The 25,186-nt window shown below is 42.3% G+C and overlaps 1 protein-coding gene across 1 annotated transcript; it reads right to left on the bottom strand.

Annotated features, from left to right (window-relative positions):
• Positions 1–2,444: 2,444 nt before the first annotated feature.
• Positions 2,445–24,071, bottom strand: MPZL1 (myelin protein zero-like 1). Its single transcript, XM_010289308.1, has 7 exons — positions 23,955–24,071; positions 23,762–23,846; positions 20,974–21,134; positions 17,467–17,680; positions 12,341–12,473; positions 8,905–9,010; positions 2,445–2,888 (listed from the first exon to the last, which is right to left on the bottom strand). Exons 1-7 carry the CDS (start codon positions 24,069–24,071, stop codon positions 2,787–2,789), a joined length of 918 nt encoding a protein of 305 aa, XP_010287610.1. The 3' UTR covers positions 2,445–2,786.
• Between the last annotated feature and the right edge of the window lie 1,115 nt (positions 24,072–25,186).

The following is a 25,186-nucleotide window of genomic DNA, read 5'->3' as shown; positions in this document are numbered from 1 at the left end:
ACACTCCCTAACATACAGAGCCACCCCACCACCTCTCCTTCCATGCCTCTCCCTTTGGAAGAGCTTATAGCCATCCATTGCAGCACTCCAGTCGTGAGAAGCATCCCACCATGTTTCTGTGATGGCAACTACATCATAGCTGTCCCCCTGCACAATGGTTTCCAGCTCCTCCTGTTTGGTGCCCATGATGCTGCGTGCATTGGTGTAGATGCACTTGAGCTGGGCTGTCGATTTCAACTCTGGCACACCACCCCTAGGCTCAACTCTAGTGAGCCTGGTTTTATCCCCTCCCCGCTTCAAATCTAGTTTAAAGCGCTCTCGATGAGGCCTGCCAGCTCATAAGCAAGAATCCTTTTTCCCCTTGGAGTCAGTTGCACTCCATCTGCTGCGAGGAGGCCTGGTGCTGTGTAAACCGCCCCGTGGTCAAGCTAAGAATGTTGCAGGCTCACTGCGGGACAGGATGAGAATTCAAACCAAGTTTTCAACTGACAAATTGAAGATGAGGTCTGAAAAAGCTGTAACAATTTCAGTAGTGACAAATTTGCAGACAATACAAAACCAAGAGGAGCTGCTGGCACACCAGATGGTTGTGCTGCCATTCAGAGTGTCCTGGACAGGCTGGAGAATTGGGCTAAGACAAATTTAATGAAGTTCAAGCAGGAGAAGTGAAAGTCCTGCACCTGGGGAGGAACAAGCCCATGCACCAGTACATGCTGGGGGCTGCCTGGCTGGAAAGCAGCGTTGCAGAAAAGGCCCTATGGGGGTCCTGGAGGACACCGTGTTGCACATGAGCCAGCAGTGTGCCCCTGCTTGCAAAGGCAGCAAATGGTATCCTGGGCTGCATTAGGCAAAGTATTGCCAGCAGGTCAAGGGAGGTGATCCTTCCTCTTTATCCAGCAACAGTGAAGCCACACCTAGAGTATTGTGTCCAGTACAAGAGAGATATGGACTTACTGGAGCAGGTCCAGTGCAGGGCCACGGATGATAAAGGAACCGGCGCATCTTTCATATGAGGAAAGGCTGAGGGAGCTGGGACTGTTCAGCCTGGAGAAGCCTTGGAGGGGATCTTATCAATGTGTATAAATAGTTGATGGGAGGGAATGAAGAACATTTCTCAGTAGTGCTCACTTGCAGTACAAGAGGCAATGGACAGAAATTTAAAAAAAAGGAAATTCCACCCGAACACAAGGAAGCACTTTAACGTTTTTTTTTTTTTTAGTGGAATAGGTTGCCCAGAGATGTTGTAGAGTTTCCATCTGTGGAGATACTCAAAACCCAACTGGGCACAGCGGTAGGCAACCTGCTCTGCTGACCCTGCTTGAGGGGCGTGGGGTTGGACTAGATGATCTCCAGAGGTCACTTCCAACCTCAACCATTCTGTGACTGATTCTGTGAAATAGACTGAACTAGGAAACAGGTAAGAATCAGAGAGAACGGGTTATGGCAGACCAAACTGAAAATTACTTGCTGCTACAAAAAAGCCAACACCACATTAGGATACATAAAACAGAAATCTACTATAGGCTACTCTGAGAAGACCTCAGCTGGAATGCCACCTAGTTTTGAGCACCAGATTTCAGAATACAAATGGCTCTTCAGCAGGACAGAACAATCAGAGATCCTTAACAATTTATGAGGAGTTTAATCTAGAAACAAGAAGCTGGAAAAGTTTATTCAAGTAGTAGACTTGCAGAGAGGAAGGAAATAAACTGCCCTCTGCATCTTCTGTGCAAATACAGGTTACACACAAAAAACCACACATCAAAAAAAGAGTGAAGCCCTAGATCTCCTCTGAGGTTATTCAGCCTCCACTGCAGGCTTTTAAGAACAGATAAAGTATCTCTAAGGAACTGACAGTGGTATAAAGGAGCCATGGGGGAGAGGTGAGGGAGTACTACAGCTTCCAGATCCCTTGGAGCCTTTTTTCATGCTTAGATGAAATGACAGAGCTTAAAGGAAGAAACATTTCATTGAAAGGTTCAACAGAGTCTGAGGCAACCACCTACAGATATAGCTTCCTATCCCGTTAACTCACTAGCTCTTAAGTTTTCACAGGTAAACTACCATTTCACAAAATTCATTAGATCAACACTATCCCTGTACCTTAAAGTACTAAGCTTGAACAGATGGGCTCAATACAGAAGTAAATAGTTCTGTGACCTGTGTTACACAGGTCAGGTAGGCCTAAACATTTCCTTCACTTGCACTGCTAAGACACACATTTCTGATAGCTAGGAGTCACAATTTGGCTTACAAGACCAAGTGAGAGTGTTTAGTTTATATGAGAAGGCAGCTTGTACTGAGAATCTGACCAAGAAGAGATGAATACCCTGTATACATAAAGAACTCTGTGAATATAAAGAAAACACCTTCTTTACATTCACCTCAACAAAAGAAATTAGGTCCTATAAGAAAAAAAAAAAAAGAATTTCCAGGTCAATCTAGAATCTTCAGGCATCTTCCAGTTTCTCCATTAATAATCAAGATAAAAATATTTTAAAATTGTGATGCGAGTTTTCACTTTCTCTCTCGTCACACAAGATACAAAAAAGAATATTGGCAATTTATAAGCAGAATTCTTACTGCATTTCAACATGCAACATTGGTCTCACTTCTGTACGATTAAATAGACTATTTACACACAATACATATCTTTCCCTCTGTATGCACATGCATTGGTCCTAGCCTAGGCATCAAAGGCCACATGTGAGTTCTCTGGGTCAAATCTTGTTCAAGCAATTCCAGTCTGAATGTGTGTTTTCCTTTGGATAGCTTAGGTTCTCATCTCAGTTCTTCCGAATATCAGCATAGACCACAGACTCTGACTTGTTAATCTTGTCGCTGTGCTGTCCTCCGGAGTGATCTAACTGCGCGTAAATGACTGGGCCCTGGGAACAGAATAAAAAAGCACAATCGGTATTTTCAGAATAGCCTCATGTCCACAGGGGCTGCAGCAAGACCAAAGCTAAAGCAAGACCACAGAGCTGTTATGACTGCTAACGGCACTTTGAAGCAGGTGGAATGAACCCTTGCCTACACGAGCTCTAGTCTGCCACCTTTCTCCCATCAGGAGCATGCCAAACAGCACCATTTCCCCCCTTTAATACTGTTGATGGGTGCCTGCTTCTCACAAAAAGCAAAATCTAGAATCTTTTATTCTGAAAAGCAGCAATTCTTACATGCTATGGAGCAAAGACATGGCTTAGTCAGGTGCGTGCCAGATTTAATATTTTTCAAGAGGAACTGTACTACAGATTTACCAGTAGACAGCAGAGTATACTTCCCATACTGCCACTCAAGTCCTGTAAATCCCAGCACAGCTGTACCACTCGGAGATTGAGGGAGAGAACAAGCCTGCAGCCACCTTGTGACACCAGTCGTAAGTGATGACACCAAGCAAATGATGGGATCAAGACTTACATGGCAGAGAGCCCAAAAATACTGAAATTGTGCAGTAATGCAGAATTCTTACCTGACTTTCGAGCCAACCCAGGTCATGAGCACCTCCACAGACACACTGGGCAAGCACGGCCACACACCTTCATTATATTTGCTGGGGTGCAGTGAAGCACATTCCAGCACCATCTTTCAGCAGAGTATGCAAACACACCAGCGCCTTCCTAAAACACCATGTCCTCCAAAACACAGCCCACAGGAAAGCACACTGCAGCTGTCTGAGGTGGGCTGAGGACAGGACTGCAGCCCATAACGAGCCAGGTACCCAACCAGACAGGTGGGACCTTTATGGAAAGGTCTGACCTGCAGCTCCCAATTTGCACACCCCGATTGAGATAAGCACAGAGCAGAAGGCTGCGACCACCTATCAGGTGTCCTCAGCAGAGAGACCACAGACCCCCCGTGCAGGAAGGAGGGACCTTCCTATTTGGGGGTGGGGGAAGTTACACGGAGAGATCTTGCAGTTTGGTTGCGGCTTTTTTAGCAGTTTTTGCTTCAAAACCATTTGATCCATTTAACTCTGTTTCTGTTTCCCTTATATCCCAAAAAGAAGCAGGCGTTTCTCCCACCCCCTTCACTCCAGTACTTTTGGTATCCTGCCAAATTAGAAAACACCTCTATGGAACTGCCCCAGAAATCCTTCCGTCCATCTTCCAAAGCAATTAGGGGCCAGAGATGAAAAAAGACCTTCTGTACAGAAAATTAAGTCCTTGAAGGACCATACAGGTACACTTCTGCACAGCTGCTTTCCCCCCAACACAATAGCAAAGCATGCACTTGCTAAATAACTTGTTTTCTTTCAGAGGTACTTTAAACCCGAAGTTTCTTCCTTCCAGGTAAAGCATTTCCCAAGTGATAAAGAGCAGAGGAAGGAGAGGGACAGAAGGATGAAAACTTGTGAGCAGATATAAAATGCTTACTATAAATAACAGACTGAGGCAATGCTCAAAAAAAAGACGACACTGATGTCTTGGAAAATCCTAGATTTAAAGTCTCATTAGAGCCACTTTTTTTTTTTCTTTTTTTTTTTTTCTTTCTTTTTTCCACTGTTGGCTCTCACGTTGTTCTAGTCTCCAACATTGTATCAGGATTACATTACTAATTCCAATTCAAATGCAGTGTCTATACAAAATTCAAGGCCAAGTGAGTGACCTTAAGGTTTATTTGTAAGCAATTTTGGAAGTCTCATCTACCTGAAGCCATAGGTCCAGGGCATGATAAATTCAGCTTGAGAGCACTTTCTATCCATTAAAAAAAAAATTAAAAATAAATCTACAACTGCATAAAGTACTCACTGTGACATTTAAAGTTTTGTTCAAGTAATTCAGATGGGTGAATTTTCTACCACAGGAGTTCACTCAGGATCAGTAATCATTATTCCAATTTTATGTCAGGTTCAATATAGTTATTCTGCTGCAACCAGCATGTTAAGTGGTGATGGAAAGCCTGACTGGTGTGGTCACCTGATCCAAACCAAGCTATCATTGTCTAGATGTGTTGACACCTAAATTTATTTATCACCTAAATAAATAGTAGATTAACTAACACAGAGAAACTGTGTTAGTTAATCAAGGATTTGTTGTAATGCTCCATCTATTTGATTTGCTGCCAACTGATTTTCTAGCCGCTTATAATCAGCACCAGGGCCATTCCTTCAGCATTAGATACCTCCAGTGATCTGAATCTTTGTAAAGACTCTTCTTCCACAAGTAAAAGCTTCCAAAAAAGTCTAAACAACTCAGAACTTTCACCTAATCCCAAATAAGCTCATCCTGACTCTTCAGAACCAGAAGACTAACCAGCACTGCCATATTAAACCGCATCATTTCCCTAAGCCTTGCAATTTTTAGCAGATGTACCGATATCTTGCTAAAGGTTTGTCAGCAGAGTTATGAACTGAAAGTTACAGCAAAGAAAAAGGAATTGCAAAGTTAGACTACTGTGGTCTGAAGGTGGTCTACAGTATTTTCAGATTTTTTAGATTCTGAAAGATGTTGCAACTACCATAGATTCCAGCTCCAGGAAATTTATGTCAAGCTTCCCAGCAGCATGAACTGCTCCTTCCCAGGGTCCTAGGGTCCCGTTCAAAGCCTGGGAAAGGGCTCGAACAGAGCCTGTTCAGGTATGTCTTAAACCAGAAAGAGCAAAGCCAAAGATCTGCATTTATACTCCCCACTTCTGCATCGACAGACCTACCCGCTTAGGATCTCTATACCATACTGCTCTATGCATCAGAAACGCATTTCTGTGGAAGCTACACTTTAAGATCAGTGGTCCTTCAGCTGGCCCAGAAATGAATACTCAGCTACTTGCAAAGCACAAAAGACAAATGAACAAATGACAGCCACCTTGGAGTTAGCATATCTTGAGACAACACACATCTGCCTTCCAGTTTGCTTGCTGCAACCCAGACTAGTAGCTAAACACAGACATCCACCTGGAAAACGCATATAGTTCTTGCCTTCACTGGAAATGCTTTTCTCACTCATCCAAGTACAAATCATGGTAGAATACGAGTCATGACAGAATGATGGCATGGAGAAGAAACATCACATACAAATTTGACAGGACAGAACATAGCTGCTGAGAAGGAAGACACAGTGAAAACAAGTGGAGTTGATTCAACCAGCTGAACATTCACAGAATCAGATATGCATACTTTCAGGACTCTGGAGCACTCCAAAAAGCAAGGTCCACACTTGATAAACTTGCACCCAAAATACAAAAGAAGTGCAGGCTCAAGTGCACTTTTAGCTGAGAAGTGATGTGGACAAATACTTCATCACTGATCCTTAAACTGATACATAAATAACAAAATGGATAAACTTCATTTAATAGATTTAATTTAAATGCCACTCTTTGAGAGTGAACACCTCTATTACTGTTTTTTTATTACTGCAGAGGCAAGGGCTGTGTATTTGTATTCACAGGTCTTCTCCACCAGTGAAGCACAAGGCATTCAGTCACTTCCTACAGAACCTACCAAGTAAAAGGCTACAAAGAAGCCCACAGGCCTTTGCTGTTTGACCACAGCACTGACTGTGTGAACCATTGGTCTAAAACTGCCAGGCAATCCAAGACAGAAAAGTGTGCCTGAATCAGCAAGCAGCCTGAAAGAGCTTCTGGGAATTGCTAGGAATCTGGATATCAGCATTTCACCTACAAAACAGCTCAAAAGCTTGAATACTACAACTAATTTCTTGATTACCAAGAAATACGAGGTTTTACTTACATGTGATGCTAGATTTCAAATCTGTTAATTTGCATGTTGATATCACCTTTTTTTTTTTTTAAAAAAAGCAATAGCTAGAAGTTAAAAATATAAATGTAATCAATTGAAATTCAGTTTCCTCACTGATGTAAACCATCTGTTCAAAATCTGACCTACCTTGATTTTATTGTGGACCTTTTTAAAGAAAAGCAAGTATGTTTACTTGCTATTCTGTAAAGATGGGGGAGAAGGTTGAGGAACACTTGCTGCTACAAATGTTTCCAAGAAAAGGAAATCCAGACAAAGCTCTCTTTGCCTGACAACAGAGATTCAACAGTAAAAAACTAAACAAAACTAAAGCAATTTGCCATGTTTTCCCTTTAAGGTCAGGAATTGTTCACACTTTGGGTTTTCCTTTAGGAACTTACCTGCGGGAAGACCCTGGCGGACTCTGTCAAGTAATAAGAAGGCTGGAGTGACAACAGGAGGACAAAAGCACTGATTGTCTTGAAAAAGTTTAGATTTACTCTGACGTGTTCCTTCCAGCACATTGAGACCCAGAATACTGGGAATGTGGAAGAGTGAGGACATAGAAACTTTTCACATCAAAACACTACAGAGAAGATAAAGGTATTTTTCCTTTCAAGATGTAAGTGTAAAACAGCAAAGCTCTTCCTCCATGTAGCTGTCAGAAGCACTTGCATGTACTGCTTCGTATCATGACAGTAATTAGACAAAACAATTTTGTCTTTTGCTCTAGGGAGGTTGACTCCAACAGCTACTGCAACATATATCCCACACATAAGCGAAAGGGTCATAATTTGGGTTTTTTTTTTTTTTTTTTTTTGAGGGGTGGGTGAGTGAGGGGGACAGGACTCACCTGTGTCTCAATCACCCATTCTAGAAGCCACTCCCATGAACTAGGAAAGAGGAGCTTTATCTAGGCCTTATAGGCAGCCTACTGCTACTAGACTCACTCCAGTTAAAATCTGAACTATTTTTAAATCTTGTAACTTGCCTTTATGTTCAGAGAATAACTGTTCTGAAGTCAGTAGGTAGCTTTGTGGGCCTATGTGCTAAAACTCTGGAAATACTGCACCTGCCCAAGAACAAGATGCATTTCAAAACCAGACCGGAAGCCCAACAGAGTAGGGAATTTGACTTTATCCAGCTCACTGTTAGCACTGTATTTTTTTCCTGTACTGTTAACACATTAACACAACATCTCCATTATTTTGTCAGGAGAAATTAAGAAACCAGTTATCAACTCTGATTTAGAAACCCGTCAGGTCACACACTGCTCTCTGCAGACACTTGCTAAAAGGTGACTCATTAAGAAAAAGTTCATTTTAGACTTAAGCTCACTCAGGATCTGTACCTCCACAGTAAAATTGTTGGGGATACACAAATCACGAGGTACAAAGAGCTTACAAATAAGGAAATCCTGTACACTGTTAACAGGTCACCCTATATTGCATAGAATCCCTGTCTGACTCATGCTTTCTCCCCTCTGACTAATTTCCCATGTGATGTTAAGTCTGGATAAGAATCACCTTCTTCCTTCAAAGTCAGCAGAACTTTGCCAACAGCAACAAGAACAAGAAAAAGCTTGGCAATTTCAAGCCCACAAAAGTTGGGTGGCTCAGCAGAGAAGAGCTCTCAGCAGCAAAGTCACCTTCAAACTGATCATGGCTGGTCAGTGTTTGCATTGTGCTGGCTCATTTCCTTGTGAAAGAAGTACATGCCACAGAGCATGCACCTTCACAGTGATGAGAGAGGAAGTAAAATTACTCCCCATTATAGTCTTAGAACAGATTAGGCAACTTTATGGGGTGATTACACATCTAGTAGATAATGTCTCTACATCAAACAGCTACCTACTGCCCACTCCTCATCCTTGCACTCCACTACCACTTGTGTGTGTTAACATACAAGATCAGAACCATTTCTTTTACACATTAGTACAAAAAGGACATAAAACTCCATCTTAACTAATATCAAGACGCTATTCCTTCAATTGGACTAAGCCTTCTATGGAAGAGTTCAACAGGCCCACCTTACTGCCCATGCCTTGTTTGGAGCACACACTTTTAGCCCCCAGCCCTCATCACCTTAACAGAAAGCACCAAATTCACATGTCCCACTCTGCCTTTATCTTTTCCATATTATCTTTTCCATACTACCTCCCCCACACTCTGGGAGGGTCCTGCTTCAGGAAGCAGAAGGAAGCAGTTTACCTGGTGTGATCTGGCGGGCACGCTGTTTACCAGACCCTCTGTGTCGGAGGGCAACTTCTGCGGAGCCTGCTTAACCGGTGACATCAAGCTCTCAGATGTACTGCAGCTGACGAGGTGGCAGAGCAGAGTTTGCACGACAATGTTCAAGAGGCACAAAAAAAAAAAACCAAAAACAAAAAGGAACAAAAAAAACGAGTGATGGCAAGATGAATGTGGCAGATTACGCCAAATGTAAAAATGAACATAATGGATTCTGAAACACATATAATTCTCCATCCCTCCCCAGAGATTTCTCTGTCCTTCCTCCCAGAGTCTCGCTGGTAAGCAACATGAAGAACAACTATTAACATAGGACAGCAGCTCCTCCAAAACTCCTGTTCCCTCGATATCCCCATTCAACCCAACCCATCCAAAACCATAGGTGTTTTCTTCACTGAGGCTTCGGACTCAGTTAACAGTGGTAAACAGCAATTATCTTCTAACTATAAGCTAAATAGTCCCAGTCACTGAGACAAGTGTTACACAGTTGCTACAGTTACAGCAAAAACTTGCAACAGTCACCAGCTCTCCACATCACAAAGGTACTTCCTACCAAACTTTGCATTAGTTCCCTTGCTTTTGGTGAGGCTACCATCCCAAAATAATTCTGCCCACTCACAGCAGACACTAGTCTCTGGAGCAATTACTTTGAGAGTCACGCACGACATTTAAGTTATATGCCCTGATATAGCTACTTGAAGATCTAATCGGGCAAATTTTGTTTTTCAAACAAGAAAACTGTCTTGTGGTGAGAACCACCAGCCCTAAAAGAAGATTGCCCATTTTCACTCTCTGTTTGCTTCTTTCCATCTGCTTAAAGCAGGACTGAAAAGAAAACAAGCCTGCGAAGACAGAGAAATGACTACCACAGAGCTAAGTATATGAGCAAATGCCCTTAAACTTAACATTAGTAGCTTCTGGGCAACACGGTAATAGGTCTCTAAATGCTAGGTCTACCTTCTCCTATCCAAGCACCCAAGAAAGAAAACTAGCCATCTCCTCGACAGCAGACACAGCAGTTCCCTTTGCTGCCACAACCCTCTGGCCACTGGGCACCCTTTTCCCCCAATCTTTGTAGACAGACAGTGTACAAATCAAGTACAGAAACAAACAAATGAGGACAGTGACATTAAGCAGACCACCTCCTCACAGGGCAATTGCTTTTTATCCTTTGGTAAGTCTAACCATAGACTTAGCTCCTCATACATGCAGCAGTAAGAAAAAAAAAAATTACTGCTCCCAGGCATCACAGCAAGGGACTTCTATTGTCTTGAGCAGAGACAAAGCAGCTCTTCTGTTACCAAAATGATGTAATAATGAGTTGTTTGCTTTATTCACAAAATTCCTCAGATCTACACTATCTAAAAGTTGTAATTCCGGTTTAAGCAACTAATGCCCTTAGATCACTGCAAGTTTTCAAATATCCGAGCTGTCTGAGCCAGAGGAACCTTACAGGGAATTTTATTTTGACACAGGCAGGGCTCTGAATTTCCTATGGTTTAGCCAATGCACTGACAAATTCACTGTTGGAAGAGATGGAGGGACACCACCTGGGATAAACAGCGATCCCGCCCCAGTTAGACATGAGACAATGAAACCCAAGCACCCAGTGAAATGCATCATCCCTTTGCCAACAGATTCCAGCACAAATTACAGTGAAGTTACATTAGCAGAGAGCTAGCTGGTTAGTCAGCAAAGGAAGAGGAAACGTGTACACATACACACAGGTATTAACAGCAACCACCAACTTGATTAGTTACCATGGTGTCTAGTGGGACTGGAAGAGAAGACCCAGCCCTGTTACATTCCCAATCTGGCGTCTATATCAGGATCTCTGTAAGGAGAGGAAGGTAAGCAGGATCCGATCCCAGCACACCAAGGCAGAAAGAAAAAACAAAACAAAATACCAAAGTCAGAGCATGAACAGAGATTGCAGCCATGCACAGGTTCCAGATGCCACGCAGTGCCCCAGTCTACCTCAGTTCAAGGCAGAATGGTTATCTAAGAGTTAAATGCACCTCACCACCATCACACACTGGGTTAGCATCATGTAGAAGACAGTCCACAAGTTTGGAGAAGGTCACAGCACACTTGGTTTCTCTTCACATGTCATGCAGAGCTGGCATCGTCAGTGAAAGCAGTATTGAAACTTCAGAGATTACTTTCCCAAGAGAGTAGTTAAATCTACTACAAGAAATTACAGTGCATGAACTACTGCTCCAGGCTCAGCACCAGCATGTGTCTTTCAGCATATGTCCTTCAGCAGAAAGACACTGGAGAGCAGGTCACTGGGAAGCAAGGCAAGCAGATCACCTCATGCACACTGCTGGTGCATGACACTGCAGGCTTCTTTTCAGTTCTTATGGGAAGGACACATGCAGAAAGGGAAAACCAGGCTTTCCACACAATTTTGAGCACACACAGCCGCCTTTGCTGTATTTAGCCTTACCATTGGGCAATAGCCAACTCACTTTCTCTAAGCTCTCCAACTGGGAAAAGGACAGGGCAAAATTTAACTTAGAAATCCCCACAAGTTTATTTTTGGAGTCATTTTTTTATCCCACAGGGAACCCAAAGAACCTGCAGGAAGCAGGAACATTTTTGGGGGAAAGAACAGAGGACAGTTCTAAGTTTGGGGTTTGTTTCTGAGACTACATACATAATTTTCATTCTTTCTTATAGAAGCAAATTACCAGCTAATTACAGAAGAGAAAAAAAGGAAGGACCTCCCCTACCAACACCAAGCTCCATCACCATTCAGGTCTGCCTTTGTTAGTTCTTGTTGCTTTTCCATATGCGCACTCAAAGATCTGTGCTTCGCTTTGGAGTTACCCTCCTAACACTAAAAACCTTGCAAGGATGGTAACAGTTAACAAAAAACAGACAGTGAATGAGAATGGATGTGGAGTGGCTACTCTTTCCTTACTTTCAGGTGCGGTGATGAATGGGGTTTTGGCAAATATACTCCAGGCTCAGAAGTCAGACACTGGTAACTGAAAAAATCCAGTTCTTAATCTCGACACAGAGCATTCCTTAAAAGCGCATGTGTGGCACTTTTCATTTGGGGTGGGGGGTGGCAGGAGGAAGCAGGGCTGGAGGGAAAGGCAACAGACCAGAGCTAGGGGATCTTGGATTAAATGTCTCTAGAGCTTGTGGCTGGGGATCAACTCCAACATTTAATGATTTTCAGGTGCAACTCCTGGTCAGTAGGTCTTTTCAAGCACAGTACAAAGATAATCAATAGAGGCAGATGACCAGTGTTCCACATGGCCATACCCTATCTCAAGCCACAGTTGCCAACACTTGGCTGAAACAACTCCTACTCCCCACTAAACCCTCCCTCTGATACTTCTGCTGTCCCTCACATCAACCATAGGCGAGGAGGGAGATCTCTTACCCAGAGTATCGTTTTTTAGAGTTGTTCTTTCTGATGACAAGACACACGACAATAGAGATGAGCGGTGAGAGACCTGTAACCGTACCGATGACTATCCCTGCCACCATGGCAATGGGGAACGCAGGCAGGCTGTCTGTAGAGAGAAGAGAGAAAACATTCAACTCTTCTGCATTCCCTGATTAATGAACGTGCAAACCACAAATGACCTTGGATTCGTTTAGAGCAGAAAGCACTAATATAAGATCCAGGAATTATAACACGCAGTCTAAGTGGTAGTGATAGCAGGCAGCCAGCAGAATAAAATATGAATAGAGCACACACCAAGAACGTTCTTAATGTCACCGTCCTTCCGAAGAGAGTTTATATCGAACCAGTAATTTTTACATGTCAGCAAACACAAGTGACAATGAGGACAACCCTGTTTCATTTTGAATGGCAGGGAGAAGTTACACTTGTCTGTGTCATTGTTTAATCCAGCAATTCCCAACACGGACACAGGAAAAGGCAGGCACACTTGAAAGCAGATTTGAACACAGAGCATTGCTAACCAACTAAGAGTGCTGAAGGCTGGGTGTTGTCTGGGTAGCATGCAGCAGACAGCCTAGTTACTATCCATGATCACTCTTAAGAGTGTTTATACATAATTCTGGTGTCTCAAAATACATCTCTATACATTTTTATAGAGTCATTCTTTCCCTTCTTAAGTCAGGATCATTGTATGATATATGAAATATGCTTACAGGAACACAGTATTGCTTTACTCACATTTTTCCCAATACAGTTTGGGGGGAGGTGAGGCCAAGAAAGAGCAGCCAGAAATAAACACTCATCAGAGAATGAGTACAAAAGACTTACAAGATGAAGAATACACCCACTACCATTATAGCTTTTCCCAGTAAGAAACTAAGTCCCTCCCCTCACCCCAAATTGTGTTTAATGCAAGGAACACCTTCGACCAGAGAGTTTGTTATAAGACTCCGTGCTACACTTGCTACTTGCACCAAATACAAGTGAATCAGCATAAGATCCAAGGGGTAAAACATTTTATATAGAAAAATCTCTCTCACATACCTTCATCTGATCATCACAGAATAATTGGGGTTGCAAGGGACACCCTGAGATAGTCTAATTCTGTTGGAATCACCCTGCAAGGGCTCGACCTTAAGGAGAAGGAGCTGTGGCATTGAGAAGCTGAACACCTGCAGGGCTCAGCCTTGAGGAGAAGGAGCTGTGGTAAACAACTAAGAGAAAGTAAAGGAGCACGTGGACACCTGCAGGCAGCGAATCCTGACTGTGTGAGAAGCCCATGGACTGTGTGTCGTAACGAACCAGGATGTATTTCGTGGCACGTGAAAGAGCTGAAACTGCATAAAAAGCAGATACTTGTAGCAATAAAGGTCTTGGGCTTGAATCCCCACCAGAGTCCATGCCCTATTACTCCACATAATTCAACCCCCCTGCTCAAGCAGGGTCAGCTAGCACAGCTAGCTCAATACTCTGTCCAGTTCAGTTTTGACTATCTCTGAGGGTGCGAGACTCCATAACCTCTTTGGGCAATCTATTCCAGTATCCAACCACAGTAAAAATGTGTTTTCTTATGTTCAGACAGAATTTCCTGTGTTTCAGTTTACACCCATTGTCTTATGTCCTGTCACTAGGCACCACGGAAGAGCCTGACTCAGTCATCTGTAGATCCTACCAATATATATAAATACCTGTTGAGAGGACCCCCCTCAGCCTTTCTTCTCTTTTGCAGGCTAGACAGCCCCAGCTCTCTCAGCTTCTCCTCCTATGAAAGGTGGTCCAGCCCCTTAATCATCTTAGTCACGCTTTGCTGGACTCATTCCAGCAAGAACCACAGACCATGCTTATACAAGGCATTCGCAGCCAGTTTGCAGTCTGTGACCCAAGCCCATTTTGACATACTTATCTAGAAGGGAGCAGCACAACACAGTACTCTGAAGCAGGGGCATCATACTAAGGGAACAGGGCTAACATTTAGTACCGTCCATTTTGAGTTCAGTGACATTCAGGAGAAGGGCTACCCTGTTTCACTGATCATACCATCATTTGGCTGAATATCACATCAGCAGCTTGCCTAGCTCTCCAGTGTTAAATGCCAATTCATAACAACATGGTAATTCAGAGTCTTAGTAAGAAATTAAAGATGAAGACATGATTGGCACAATTTAGAGGAGGACATCCCTTCTTACCAGAACCTTTCAGCAGCCCAGAGATCCAAATGCTATTAAGGAAGAGAGTCCTACAAATGGTGATATTTTTCAGGTACGGAAGACTGAGATTGTGTTTGAGTCCCACGCAAAGATAAAAAAATTATTTTGAGGCATATAAGAAGTAGAAGTTCCCTAGTTTCTGTGCTTTTTCACCTTTCCAAGTGCAGGAATAACTGTCTTCAAAAGCATCAAAACAGACATGCGTTTCTGTTAGCAGACCACCTGTTGTCTTGTGCACAAGAAAAAAAAAAAAACCACACACAGTTCTTCAGAGCAAGAAAGTAAGCAGCAACCCAAAACTATAGTGCAGAATGTCTGCTGAAAGAGTGATATTAAAAATCTGGCACCATCTACTCTGATAGTTTTGTCATTTCTTTGACTCAGGTGGGGTTTTTTGGTTGGTTGAATTTGAGTAAAGGACAGACATTTCGTCTGTTGACAGAGGTTTTTAAGGCCACATAAAATCGCAACTGTTTGCATGTGAAACTAGAGTCTGGCTTTATTGTCTCTTAGAACATGGTCCAACAGACTACAGAAAAGCTCACACAGTTTTACAAGACATAGTTCAGCTGAAGAATGTCTCCCCCCAGTTTTTCCTATATTTTCAGCATTCCACAGTTACATGAATTCCTCATAAGTACTTGCAGAGCAGCCAATGACTTCATTGTAACAGCCAGTCCCAGCTACATAACCAAACACCAGCTCTGAAAGCTAACATTTATGTTAACAGCTTAACACAAGCCAAAAATCCAGCCTTTCAGGAAACACTTTTTGCTAAATATCACTGTAATTGAAAGCAACTTCCCTTTTTACTGAATGTGTGTTAGTATCAGTTTTATGAAACAGGCAGGAAACCAAAGTTTTCCACTGCTGCTAAGTATAAAGATTTTTATACAACAATTCTAATTTTTTCTCCCATGAGGGTTCAGATCAAAGACGGACTACCTCCAGGTAACACAAGCTGTCATCTTAACAACAGATGACAATCAGGGGCAGCGTAATGTAAGGACTCAGAATTCCCTACAGAATTCTGTCATTTAGGCTTTGGACAGTAGTCCTTTCCAGATTCAGACGCAGTAGTGAAAGAACAGTCTTGCTTCTCATCCCTGTTAGTAGGATTCTTCCAACGTAGTTGATGGAGCTGTTTGTGCAAACACTATGTAGATACTGCGGTGAAAGTCATCTGAGTTAGCTTGGCTTGACAATTTTAAACAGTTAAGCCAACCCGGATGTTACTAAATGTTTAATACAAAGTCTAAGGCTAACCAAGCATCTATGAGATCATTTAGTTGTGTAAAGCATGTTTTTGAACACTTTACAAAACCAGACATACGATTCAGAACAACTAAATGTATAGATAGTAAAAAAAAAATTGCACAAGAATCAACACATACTTATTTCAATTGAAAAGAATTTCTCCAGCTCAGTTCAGAATGAGTAACAATCTGTTACTAGAGCAGTACTTTCAGGTAAAGTCAGAATGCGAGACACCATTACAGCTATAACTCGAAAACCTGTTTTCAAAGTCTTCCTAAGAACTTGAAGGCAATTCTTGCAGCATTTTTCAGATGATGAGAAATACTTCCAAATACAGGGTTCCCTTCAGAAACAGTAAGATTCTCTTGTCCAGATGCTCCACCTATGGGGAAGCCAGCATGCAAATCTGTTGAAAAATATCAGCTGAATTAGTATAACCAAGTCAGTCTTCATTTGCTTAACCTGGGTTAAAATCTGAAGAGGCTTTGCCAAAACAGCCTGACTGCCACACCAGCAGTTGCTTTACTGCTTTTTCATAGATACTATCAATACAAGGTAAGAAAATAAACTGGCCCTATCTTGAATAGACTTCAGGATTCCAAGAAACAAAAAGTTCCGAGTGATGGCAGGACCTCTGGCGGTCCCATCCAACCCAAACTGCTCTGTGAAGAGAAGAGTTAAATATAGACCTTCCCTACCGAAGTACATGGAAAGACCTCATGAGCAGGGGTGCACAACTGTTAAACCACAATACTGTTACAGCAGCAGTATCATTCTAATTAGAGCATATACATAGGTATCTTCCCTAACTTATTAAAATCTAATGGAATAGCTGTATCAGCACGGCCATTTATAAATTCACCATTTATTCTTGTCCTTATTAAATATAATTTTAGAAATCTGATCACTGCAAGAACCTCTTCATTGTAGGAACAGTCACACTTTGGCTGACCTCCAGCTTAGCTAGAACAATCAAATGTTTTGGATAGCCAAGGGAAATACAGAGCCAAATTGACATAGAGAATATAAGTGCCTTTGAACTGTGATCATTGTTACCAAATGCTAGCCAGAAGCCTTAAACAACTGCAAGCAGCCAGCCCTTGCAGTTTATACAGGTCACCATGGATACTGTACGAACATCTGAGTAAGAGAGACTGAATGCGCATCCAACACAACTCCTTCACTTGGAAACAGTTCACTGTCAGTACATGCTCAGGCCAGATCATTAGTTTTGTTTTCCAGTATATGTACTGGATGGGTTCCAAAAAGAAGAGTCTGCCACTTTCTGTCCTTGCTACCCAGATTTCAAAAGCCATCCTAATCCTTCATGCAGCATAATACAGAAAAAAAAAATCATAGGACTTTGAAATGAGAAGATGGGTTTTCATCAAGGCTTCCATCACCTTTTGCTAATACTTGTTAAAAATACAGGAATTAGTGGGTATAGAGGACAAGGGTATGACATTCAGTTTTTTAAACAGCTGACAGAATATCAGTTTGATTATTAGGACCTGGAAGAAAAGAATTAAAAAGACAGTTGTTCCCTCTAGGCTACTCCCCCACCCCCCAAAAAAGTAATATAGACACAGAAAGGATGGGGGGAAAGCAATAAAAAAAATCATATAGGGTGAATACCTTTCTCCACGACTCTAACTCGAATTTCTCCTGGTTTGACAACAATGTCAGGTGGGTTCTTGACATCACAAATGTAAGTGCCGTTGTCCCGGAACTGCATATTTGATATACTGATAGAAGCATCTTTCTTGTTAAGATCTCCAGCCCAAGTAATCCTGTCTTTAAATGGTATGTCCTTTCCAGGGTATGGCTTTCCATTAAAGTAATAGAAAAACTGTAGTCAAAGAAAAGAGGATATAAGAACAACCCAATTAGAGATTACAGAGCTACCATGCTTCTCTCACTATTACAGCATTCTCCAAAAATCCACTGCATTATACACAGCTAGTATTTGAGATTTTTTTTTCCTCCTGCCTCACCACTTTAGTCTGGCTTGTTGCCTCTTGATCACATAACCTTGCTATAGCTTATACCTCAATCATACTACCACAACAGACTGAAAGTTTCAGTTTTCTGTTGGTTTTGGTTTGTTTTGTGGTTGGATTGTTTGGTGTGGTTTTTTTTCCCCGGTTTTGTGGACATGGGGTTTCACAGACAAGGAAGTGGGAGAAAGAGAAAAAGGCTGGTAACCTCGGAATAACTAAAGCATAGAACAGTTCTGGATCACAGCCATCTGTCTTTCAGACACAGGAAGCCTTCTGCATCCTAGGACACCAAGTTTCCTATCTCATGTTTTGTTGTGTGTTACTTGCAACTACAGCACAGCTAAATTAACATGCAATACACTCTCTCCCTCCACCCCCAAAAAATCCCATGAGCAATTTAGAGTGTACCTAGTTGTTTTCCAGAAACCTTCAGAATGACTAAATACAACAGTTTCCCAGTTTCACTAAGCTGCACATTGGCCCTGCACTTCCTAGACATGACCAAAAATCCTTGATGAATGAACCTGTTTAGTGCAGTCTGAGGAGAAACTGCACATTTCCTCGCTATACCTGACCAAAATCGGAATTTACAGCAGTAGAAACACATAGAAATCTACAGAACTCTGCTTTCAATCATATGTGATGTTTGAACACTGGCCATAACCTTAACAGAGGGATCAAGGCTGTACTGGAGGAGCACATTCATTCTTGATTTCACATTCTAAAAAGAATGAAAATGGGACTCAACTAAGAATCATCCCAAATTCTCTTCAGTTCAGTCTCCAGAGCATGGTTAAAGAAATTAAAGACAATATTCCAGCTTCCTCTTTCTACGGCCTTCTTTATGAAGCAGTGTCTCTGCCACAGAACAGACTGGCTGCAAGCCAGTTCTCTTCCCATTCAAGTAATCTCCCATCTCTTTTCCTGTCCCTACCCTTGATCTGAGGGTTGCCATTGCAACACCTTCTCTATCAGGCCTGCATTCTGAACATCAGGCATGATCATTTGGCAGCACAAATCTTATCAAGATCAGGCATGTGCACATGACTATCTGTTAAGCTGCAGTCAGTCTGACACTTATTTGTTGTCTACAGGCTAGCATAGACCCAACAATCTCATCTGGTAGGGAGTCCACTAGCACACAGTCATCTGTCAGCATTTCAGAAGAAATCTGCATCACTCTGCAGCATTTCCAGCTGGATTATAACCTTTAGCACAAAGGCACTGCATTACCACACCCCTGTGCATGGGGGGAGTCATGCAACTGGAAATCTAGAAGGCAAGAGGCAGATCCCTCAGCTCTCTAGGTGCCCTGACCTTAGAGAGGAGAAATCACAAAGTAAAATATGTCCTGAAACACGAGCTAAGTGACTCAAGTCACTCCATGCCTATGATTAAATGATTTAACATGAAACTTCTTTTGAAACCTAAAGCTGATGGGTTTAGACTGGTTTAAGCCAATTGTAAAACTCTGCTGTCATCAGATGTTTCACTCATGCAGAGATGTCTCTATAACCAGGCATGCGGAGGGGGAAGGGGGCAAGCAAGGGAAGCTTTCAGTCAAGTCAGTCTCACCACATGGCCACAAGGCTGCCAGTGTTGATTCTAAAGAGGCACAGGACCATTCTTTCCAAGGAGAAACATGGACTTAGCTCAGACATAAGCTGATTATGAGATCGATCTTTCAAATTAATGCTCACCAAGCCATGTAATTGACATGACTTGCGTTCATATGAAAATCTTCCTTCTATACCCCAGTATAGAAGTCCCAGTCCCTCAAAAGAAACGGAATTAACATCAGATCACGCTGGGTCACTTCTGCTCAAAGATAATTTGCTCTTCTCTCTTGTGCCAATAACTACATCCAGGTAGAATGTCTAAGTTGACTTCACTTCCAAAAAAATATGTCCTGACATTGTATTTCTACAATAAGCAGTGTGGACAGTGATGCAGAAAGGGAGGGGCAGAAGAGGATATATGGTGGTTATTTCTATGGGGAACGGAAAACATATGAACAGATGGCTTCTTTTCACCCATCCTGTTCAACATTGACAGGAAACATGTCCTCCTTCCTTAAGCTTTTGCCCAGCTACTGCTTTGCCTTCCCAAAGAGAAGAGCTCCCTCTTCAAAACTAAATATTTAATCACTGAAAGTTCAGAAGCTGATTCTTCAGAGCTCTACATATTGAGCAAGATGCTCATGCACTGTTTTGGATCATCTCTGTTCTGACCATTGAAGGGCTCCTAGAGTTTAAATAATCTCATGTCTGCAGCAGAGGAGAGAGACAAACACTAACAGGCTGAGCAACCTGCTGTCCCCACATCTTCCCTGCTGCCCCGGAGTCCCTTGTTCTGCTTCCTCTAAATTCTCACCCAGGGCAAGGAATAAGAGGGAAGCAGAAGTGTCAGAGAGCTCAGACACAGATGTACACAGCTTATGCAACAGAGGAAGACAACAGCTAACAACCTACAAAGCCACTTCTTCTCACCCAAAGGATCTGAGCACACTTGCGCTTAACACACAGGAAATGACTGATGGCAATTATTATTAGCCTAAGTTGCTTGCTAGTCTGATTTTTTACTTGTCAAATAAATAAATGGGAGGATGTAACTGCTTACCGATTTGAGCAATTCAATTCTGTTTTGAAACCAGGGACACTGGTCTTATTTTACACCCTTTCAAATAGAGGCTATACAGTACACAAGCAGAAAATAAGCAACACGCACAACACACAAAGTAACACTATAATAGTGGTAATTAAAACCCTGTGACCACTATCATTCACTGCATGGCTCTGCAGCTCATTTCAAGTGCAAGAGGACACAGAACTTACCAAGATTCCTAGATGCTCATCTACTTCATACATACTTCTATCACACCAACACCCCTCCCCTCTGACTAACAAAGTAGCAGTATATTTTACGGTCACTGCGCACTGCAGCCTTTGCAAAGATCTAGCATATGGCAATAGTTTTAAACAATTCTAAAAAAGTTCCCCCTAAAATCACAGTGATGGAGACAAGACACATGGAAGGAGGCCCCAATCCATATTTGCTTGCTCCTTCAGAACCACCTAGAAGACGTCTGCACACTTATCACAGCTTCCCCTCCCGGGTTTGTTCCCCTACAGCCATTCCTTACTGAGATACGAGTTGCGGCTCCCTCTGGTTGAAAACTCCAAGAAACAGATGCTGCGCTGCTGATCACTTCCACGGATGTAAATGTGCATGGAAGCTTTGCGTCTGTCCCATTCTCCACAAATATCTCCTCCGGTGTGTTGACCTCTACTGCTGATACTTTGACTGTATGGGAAAGGTAAACAGAAGAAAGAAGGAGAACAAGCGGCATCAGTGCGGTTTCAAGACTTAGGAAGTTACAGTGGTAACTGTTCATATCACATTGCTTGTAGGGGAAAAGAGATATCAACAACTCCTACAGCAAGTGTGTGCACAGACATTGCATTATACCTGCAATACAAACAAGTATAGAGCACGCCAATTCACTTCTCTTTCCTTGTATTATCTGTTAGAGGATGTTTTCCATCCACAGATGTTTCCGCTGTAACAGTTTGTGGAAGTCAATTCTGTGGTGTAAAGGATGAGTTTAAAAGTCTTTCCTGCTAGCTGCCAGCAGACATTGTAATAAATAAGCCCCATCAGTGGAACTAACATCTTGGACCCAGCTATTACTCAGTTTCCTCTCTGGCTCACATCTTGTTTCCCATCTCCAGTTTTTCTCAGCTGTAAGTAGAACAAAAGCTCACCTCAAGAAAGCTGAGGAATAAACCTCCCTGGCTCCCACCTATGCCATCTGCTTCTGGTCTCTGGCATGCTTCAAGGTCTTCATGTGCAAGACCTCATAAATAATCACTCAGCTACAGTTCAGAAGCATGAGTAGTTTAATTTTTTTCTACCATGAGGCTTATGCACAGTCAAGACAGCACGCAGATCACAACAACCCCCCAAATTTAAAGTAATCAAGGTTAATATTGTGATTACATGGGTAGTTTTCCTATAGAGTAAGTGAAATTCAGTGTGATTTGGAAAACCTGTTGAACATATTCTTTATCTGGCACCTTTTAAACTACCAAGAAACTATCCCTATCCAGATTTAAGCAAAGATACATCTGCTAAGAAACAACGTGTGATCCTGCAACATCAAAAAAGAATGTATTTTAGTGTCTGTGTCACATCCATGTAAAAGCAAAAATCTTGTAATATCCCTGTGGGTGGTTGTGCACATAACACGTGCCCCTGGCAACTCCGATGTAGGTTTTGATTTTTATTAAAACATGGTTTTCAGCATAGAGATGGTACTAGTAAGCTGCTTCTGATCACATGATCCTGTGTTTCTGGTCTACAATACCTTAAATTCAGGAGGTTTCCTCCCTTATTAAAAGAAGAAAGCAAGCCTTCCTGCTTCCTCAGTATCTTAATTGATTTACCTCTCAATTTAGTAGGCAAACTGAAGAGAAAGATTCCAGTCAAAGACAAGTTTAAAAAAAAAACAAAAAAAAAAAAACAAGAAAAACCCACCTAAATTAGTCCTTATATCATGGTGGTTATGCTTTTAAGTGAGAGCTACCAGCTCAGCAGCCTCCAAAAGTTAGATAGCAAGCTTCTTCCAAGTGATAATGTAGATTTGCCATAAACCAGGTTATTTTATTGGAGCTTAAAATTAAGCAAAGCTCATGCTTCATAGAGAATTTTAAAAAACATCTCTTACATATGCAACTTTAAACCTCGTTCCCCAAGAAAACAAAGCTCATGCGAGCTGTGCCACTTCCCGTCTTCCTCCCTTGTCCCAAGACTACCAAATCTACTGGGCAACTCCAGCTGGCCGGCTGCAGCACAGAGCCACAAACACAGCAGGTAGTGGCAGCTGGCCCTGCAATACGGACAGCCTGCAAGCCCTGGAGCTGTAGTTCAGTCAACGCAATGGCCAAACAATGAAAGAGGTGAAAACACCCTGGCCAGCTGGGTACACCCAACAATCACTATGTGCATGGCTTTGTAGGAACCGCTGTGTCTCACCCAGCCAGCATGGCAAGCCAGGGGAAGGCAGAGCACATGCCCAGGGGACATGGAATGAGCACCCAAGCACTGCAGGGGGGTTAGAATTAAGCATACCAGTTTAATTGCAATAAACAAAACCAGACAAAACCACCATTCATTCACTTTGCCATTCAGAGTCCACACTGTTCACTTCTCAAACTCGCTACCTCCTCAGTCCTGTTACATTTTCACTGATCCCTCAGGCTCTCCCATCATCATTGCTCTCATTTCAACCACATGAAAGAGAAACAGCATCCTAAAGGAGGGGGATTTTCATCAAGAGGTTGTCTCAGATCTTCCTTTCTCTTGTATGTACTCTTGACTATGGGCCAAAAATTATTCTTTTGTAAAACAATTACCAAATATTTATTTGGAACATACAAAGGCTTCTAGCAATTCAATGAAATGAACTCAGAGTTGATGTGCTTTATGTATTTTTTCCAGCTAATAGATCAGAAAAGAAAAAAACCCCAAATCATTGTTTTGAGTCCAAGCCACAAAACAAGCCTCCCTTTCAAGCTTAAAACAAGCAAGATGCCCTCAGCATTTGTGTAGGAGGAAAAGAGTCTGCACAGACATTGTCTGCTTGTACATGGTACGGCAAACTCCTTGCCACACACAGGCAGTGGGTAGCACAGATCTGCTTCATCTACAGAAGTCACTGTTCTAACTCACTAGCAACCCGTGAGAGAACTGTAGCAAAGCAAAAGAAAAAAAAAAATCCAACTTCTCCCTACAGTCTAGGAAGGCAGGAACTACGTAATATTCTACAGATACTTCCAGTGTGTTTAATTTTCATATGTCCTATTGTTGTCCCAACTTCATGTTTTTCTTTGCTCCATCTCTCCCCCCAGCACAAAAAAAGTCCCTCACTTTATTTGCTCTTTCAGCGTGCACTGCTTCAAAAAAAGTTTTTCCTGACTCTGTTATCTTACAGCATGAGACATAAGCTCCTCGAATCTTAATGTGATTGTTTGGAAGTTGTAGACAGGCTGTAACATTTGACATTTGTTCACCCTTATTCCTCTACTCCCATACTTTCACTGATATGGGGGCAGTTCTCACTACCTTGAACTCTTTGGCCTCCTCTACCATAATAAAATCCACATGGATCATCTCCAGCTCTAGCTCTTTCCTTCTCTTTCCACAATTGCCAGGATTACATCCTTCTTCCAGCTCCTCCATCTATTTAAATACTTCAGTTGGAGAAAGTTGAATTTTGAGCTGTATTCCAGTCACACTTACCCACTGCTCCTATCCTCAAGCTTTCTCAACTTTAGTTCCTCTCAAGAGGAAAAAATATATCACTGTTAGAGAGAAGAGAACTTTAGGAAGGGAAAGTCTGCAAGGTACGTAGGGCAAAGATAAACATTTGCTCTTCTCACAAAGATCCTCCTTGGTACCATCACCCTGTCCAACTGCCCCTAGACCAAGTATTTCCCTCTGAGTATGTCTTCTAGCCTTCAATTGCTTTAATTCTTCTTTTCAGCAGAAAGATGCCTGTTTTTTCTCACCTACCACCAAAAATGTTGGGAAAAAAACACCTGTGCCTCTTCAGCCATTTCTTTTTCATCTCTAGTGTTGTTGGAGCAATTTTACTCCAATTACATCAACTGTCACCAGCTAGATTTTCAGCCCCTACACTTCAATGAAAAGACTCCATCCTCATCTTCCTTCTCAGACAATCCTCATATTCGTGAAATAGGACAGGACACTCATACTCTCTTACTAACATACTAATCTCACTAGTCTTACTTACTTACTAATCTTTTCTTATTGTTCCCATAGTGGATCTTCATTCTTCATCAACACCCTCTCTATTCTCAGGTCTCTCCTCAGTATCTTGTCTCAGGGATCTCATCTGCAAAGCAAGTTCAGCTTCCATCACTGTACTGACTACTCAGAGCTGTGTCTCTGCTCAGGATCTGTCTCCTTATGCTCCAAGACCAGTCTCAGTCTGACATCTTTGTCAATGTTAAGTTGTCAGCTCACACTAAATGGGACTAAAACTGAGCTCATTTCTTCCCCCAGAGCCCACCACAACTGCATTTATCACCATGGACCTGCCACATGTCTCTCCAACTCATAACCTGTACTGTACATTTTTGACTTTGAACTCTTCTGATGTCAAGGCCTTTCAGAGCTTCTAGCCACCCGCTCACCTGACACCGTCTGAAAACTCCATTTTGTATCTTGGCCTTCATTACTGCTCTTCTTTTTGCTCTGGACTGATGGTCAATAAAAGACCAGTAAGTACCACACTTCCTGGTAACCAAACTGCTCCAAGGGTGACATTAAGA

Source organism: Phaethon lepturus, unplaced genomic scaffold (assembly GCF_000687285.1).
Source record: "Phaethon lepturus isolate BGI_N335 unplaced genomic scaffold, ASM68728v1 scaffold12946, whole genome shotgun sequence".
NCBI lineage: Eukaryota > Metazoa > Chordata > Aves > Phaethontiformes > Phaethontidae > Phaethon > Phaethon lepturus.
Note: the sequence above shows the minus strand (reverse complement) of the source record. Positions and strands in the feature narration are given on the sequence as shown.

Coding starts and splice junctions, on each gene's coding strand:
- MPZL1 (XM_010289308.1), bottom strand. CDS start 24,071: ATGGAGGAGCTGGAAGAAGGATGTAATCCTGGCAATTGTGGAAAGAGA. Junction 17,681..20,973: donor GAGCCGCAACTCGTATCTCA/GTAAGGAATGGC, acceptor CTTTGACTACAG/TTTTTCTATTACTTTAATGG. Junction 2,889..8,904: donor TGCCCGCCAGATCACACCAG/GTAAACTGCTTC, acceptor TTCTGTTCCCAG/GGCCCAGTCATTTACGCGCA.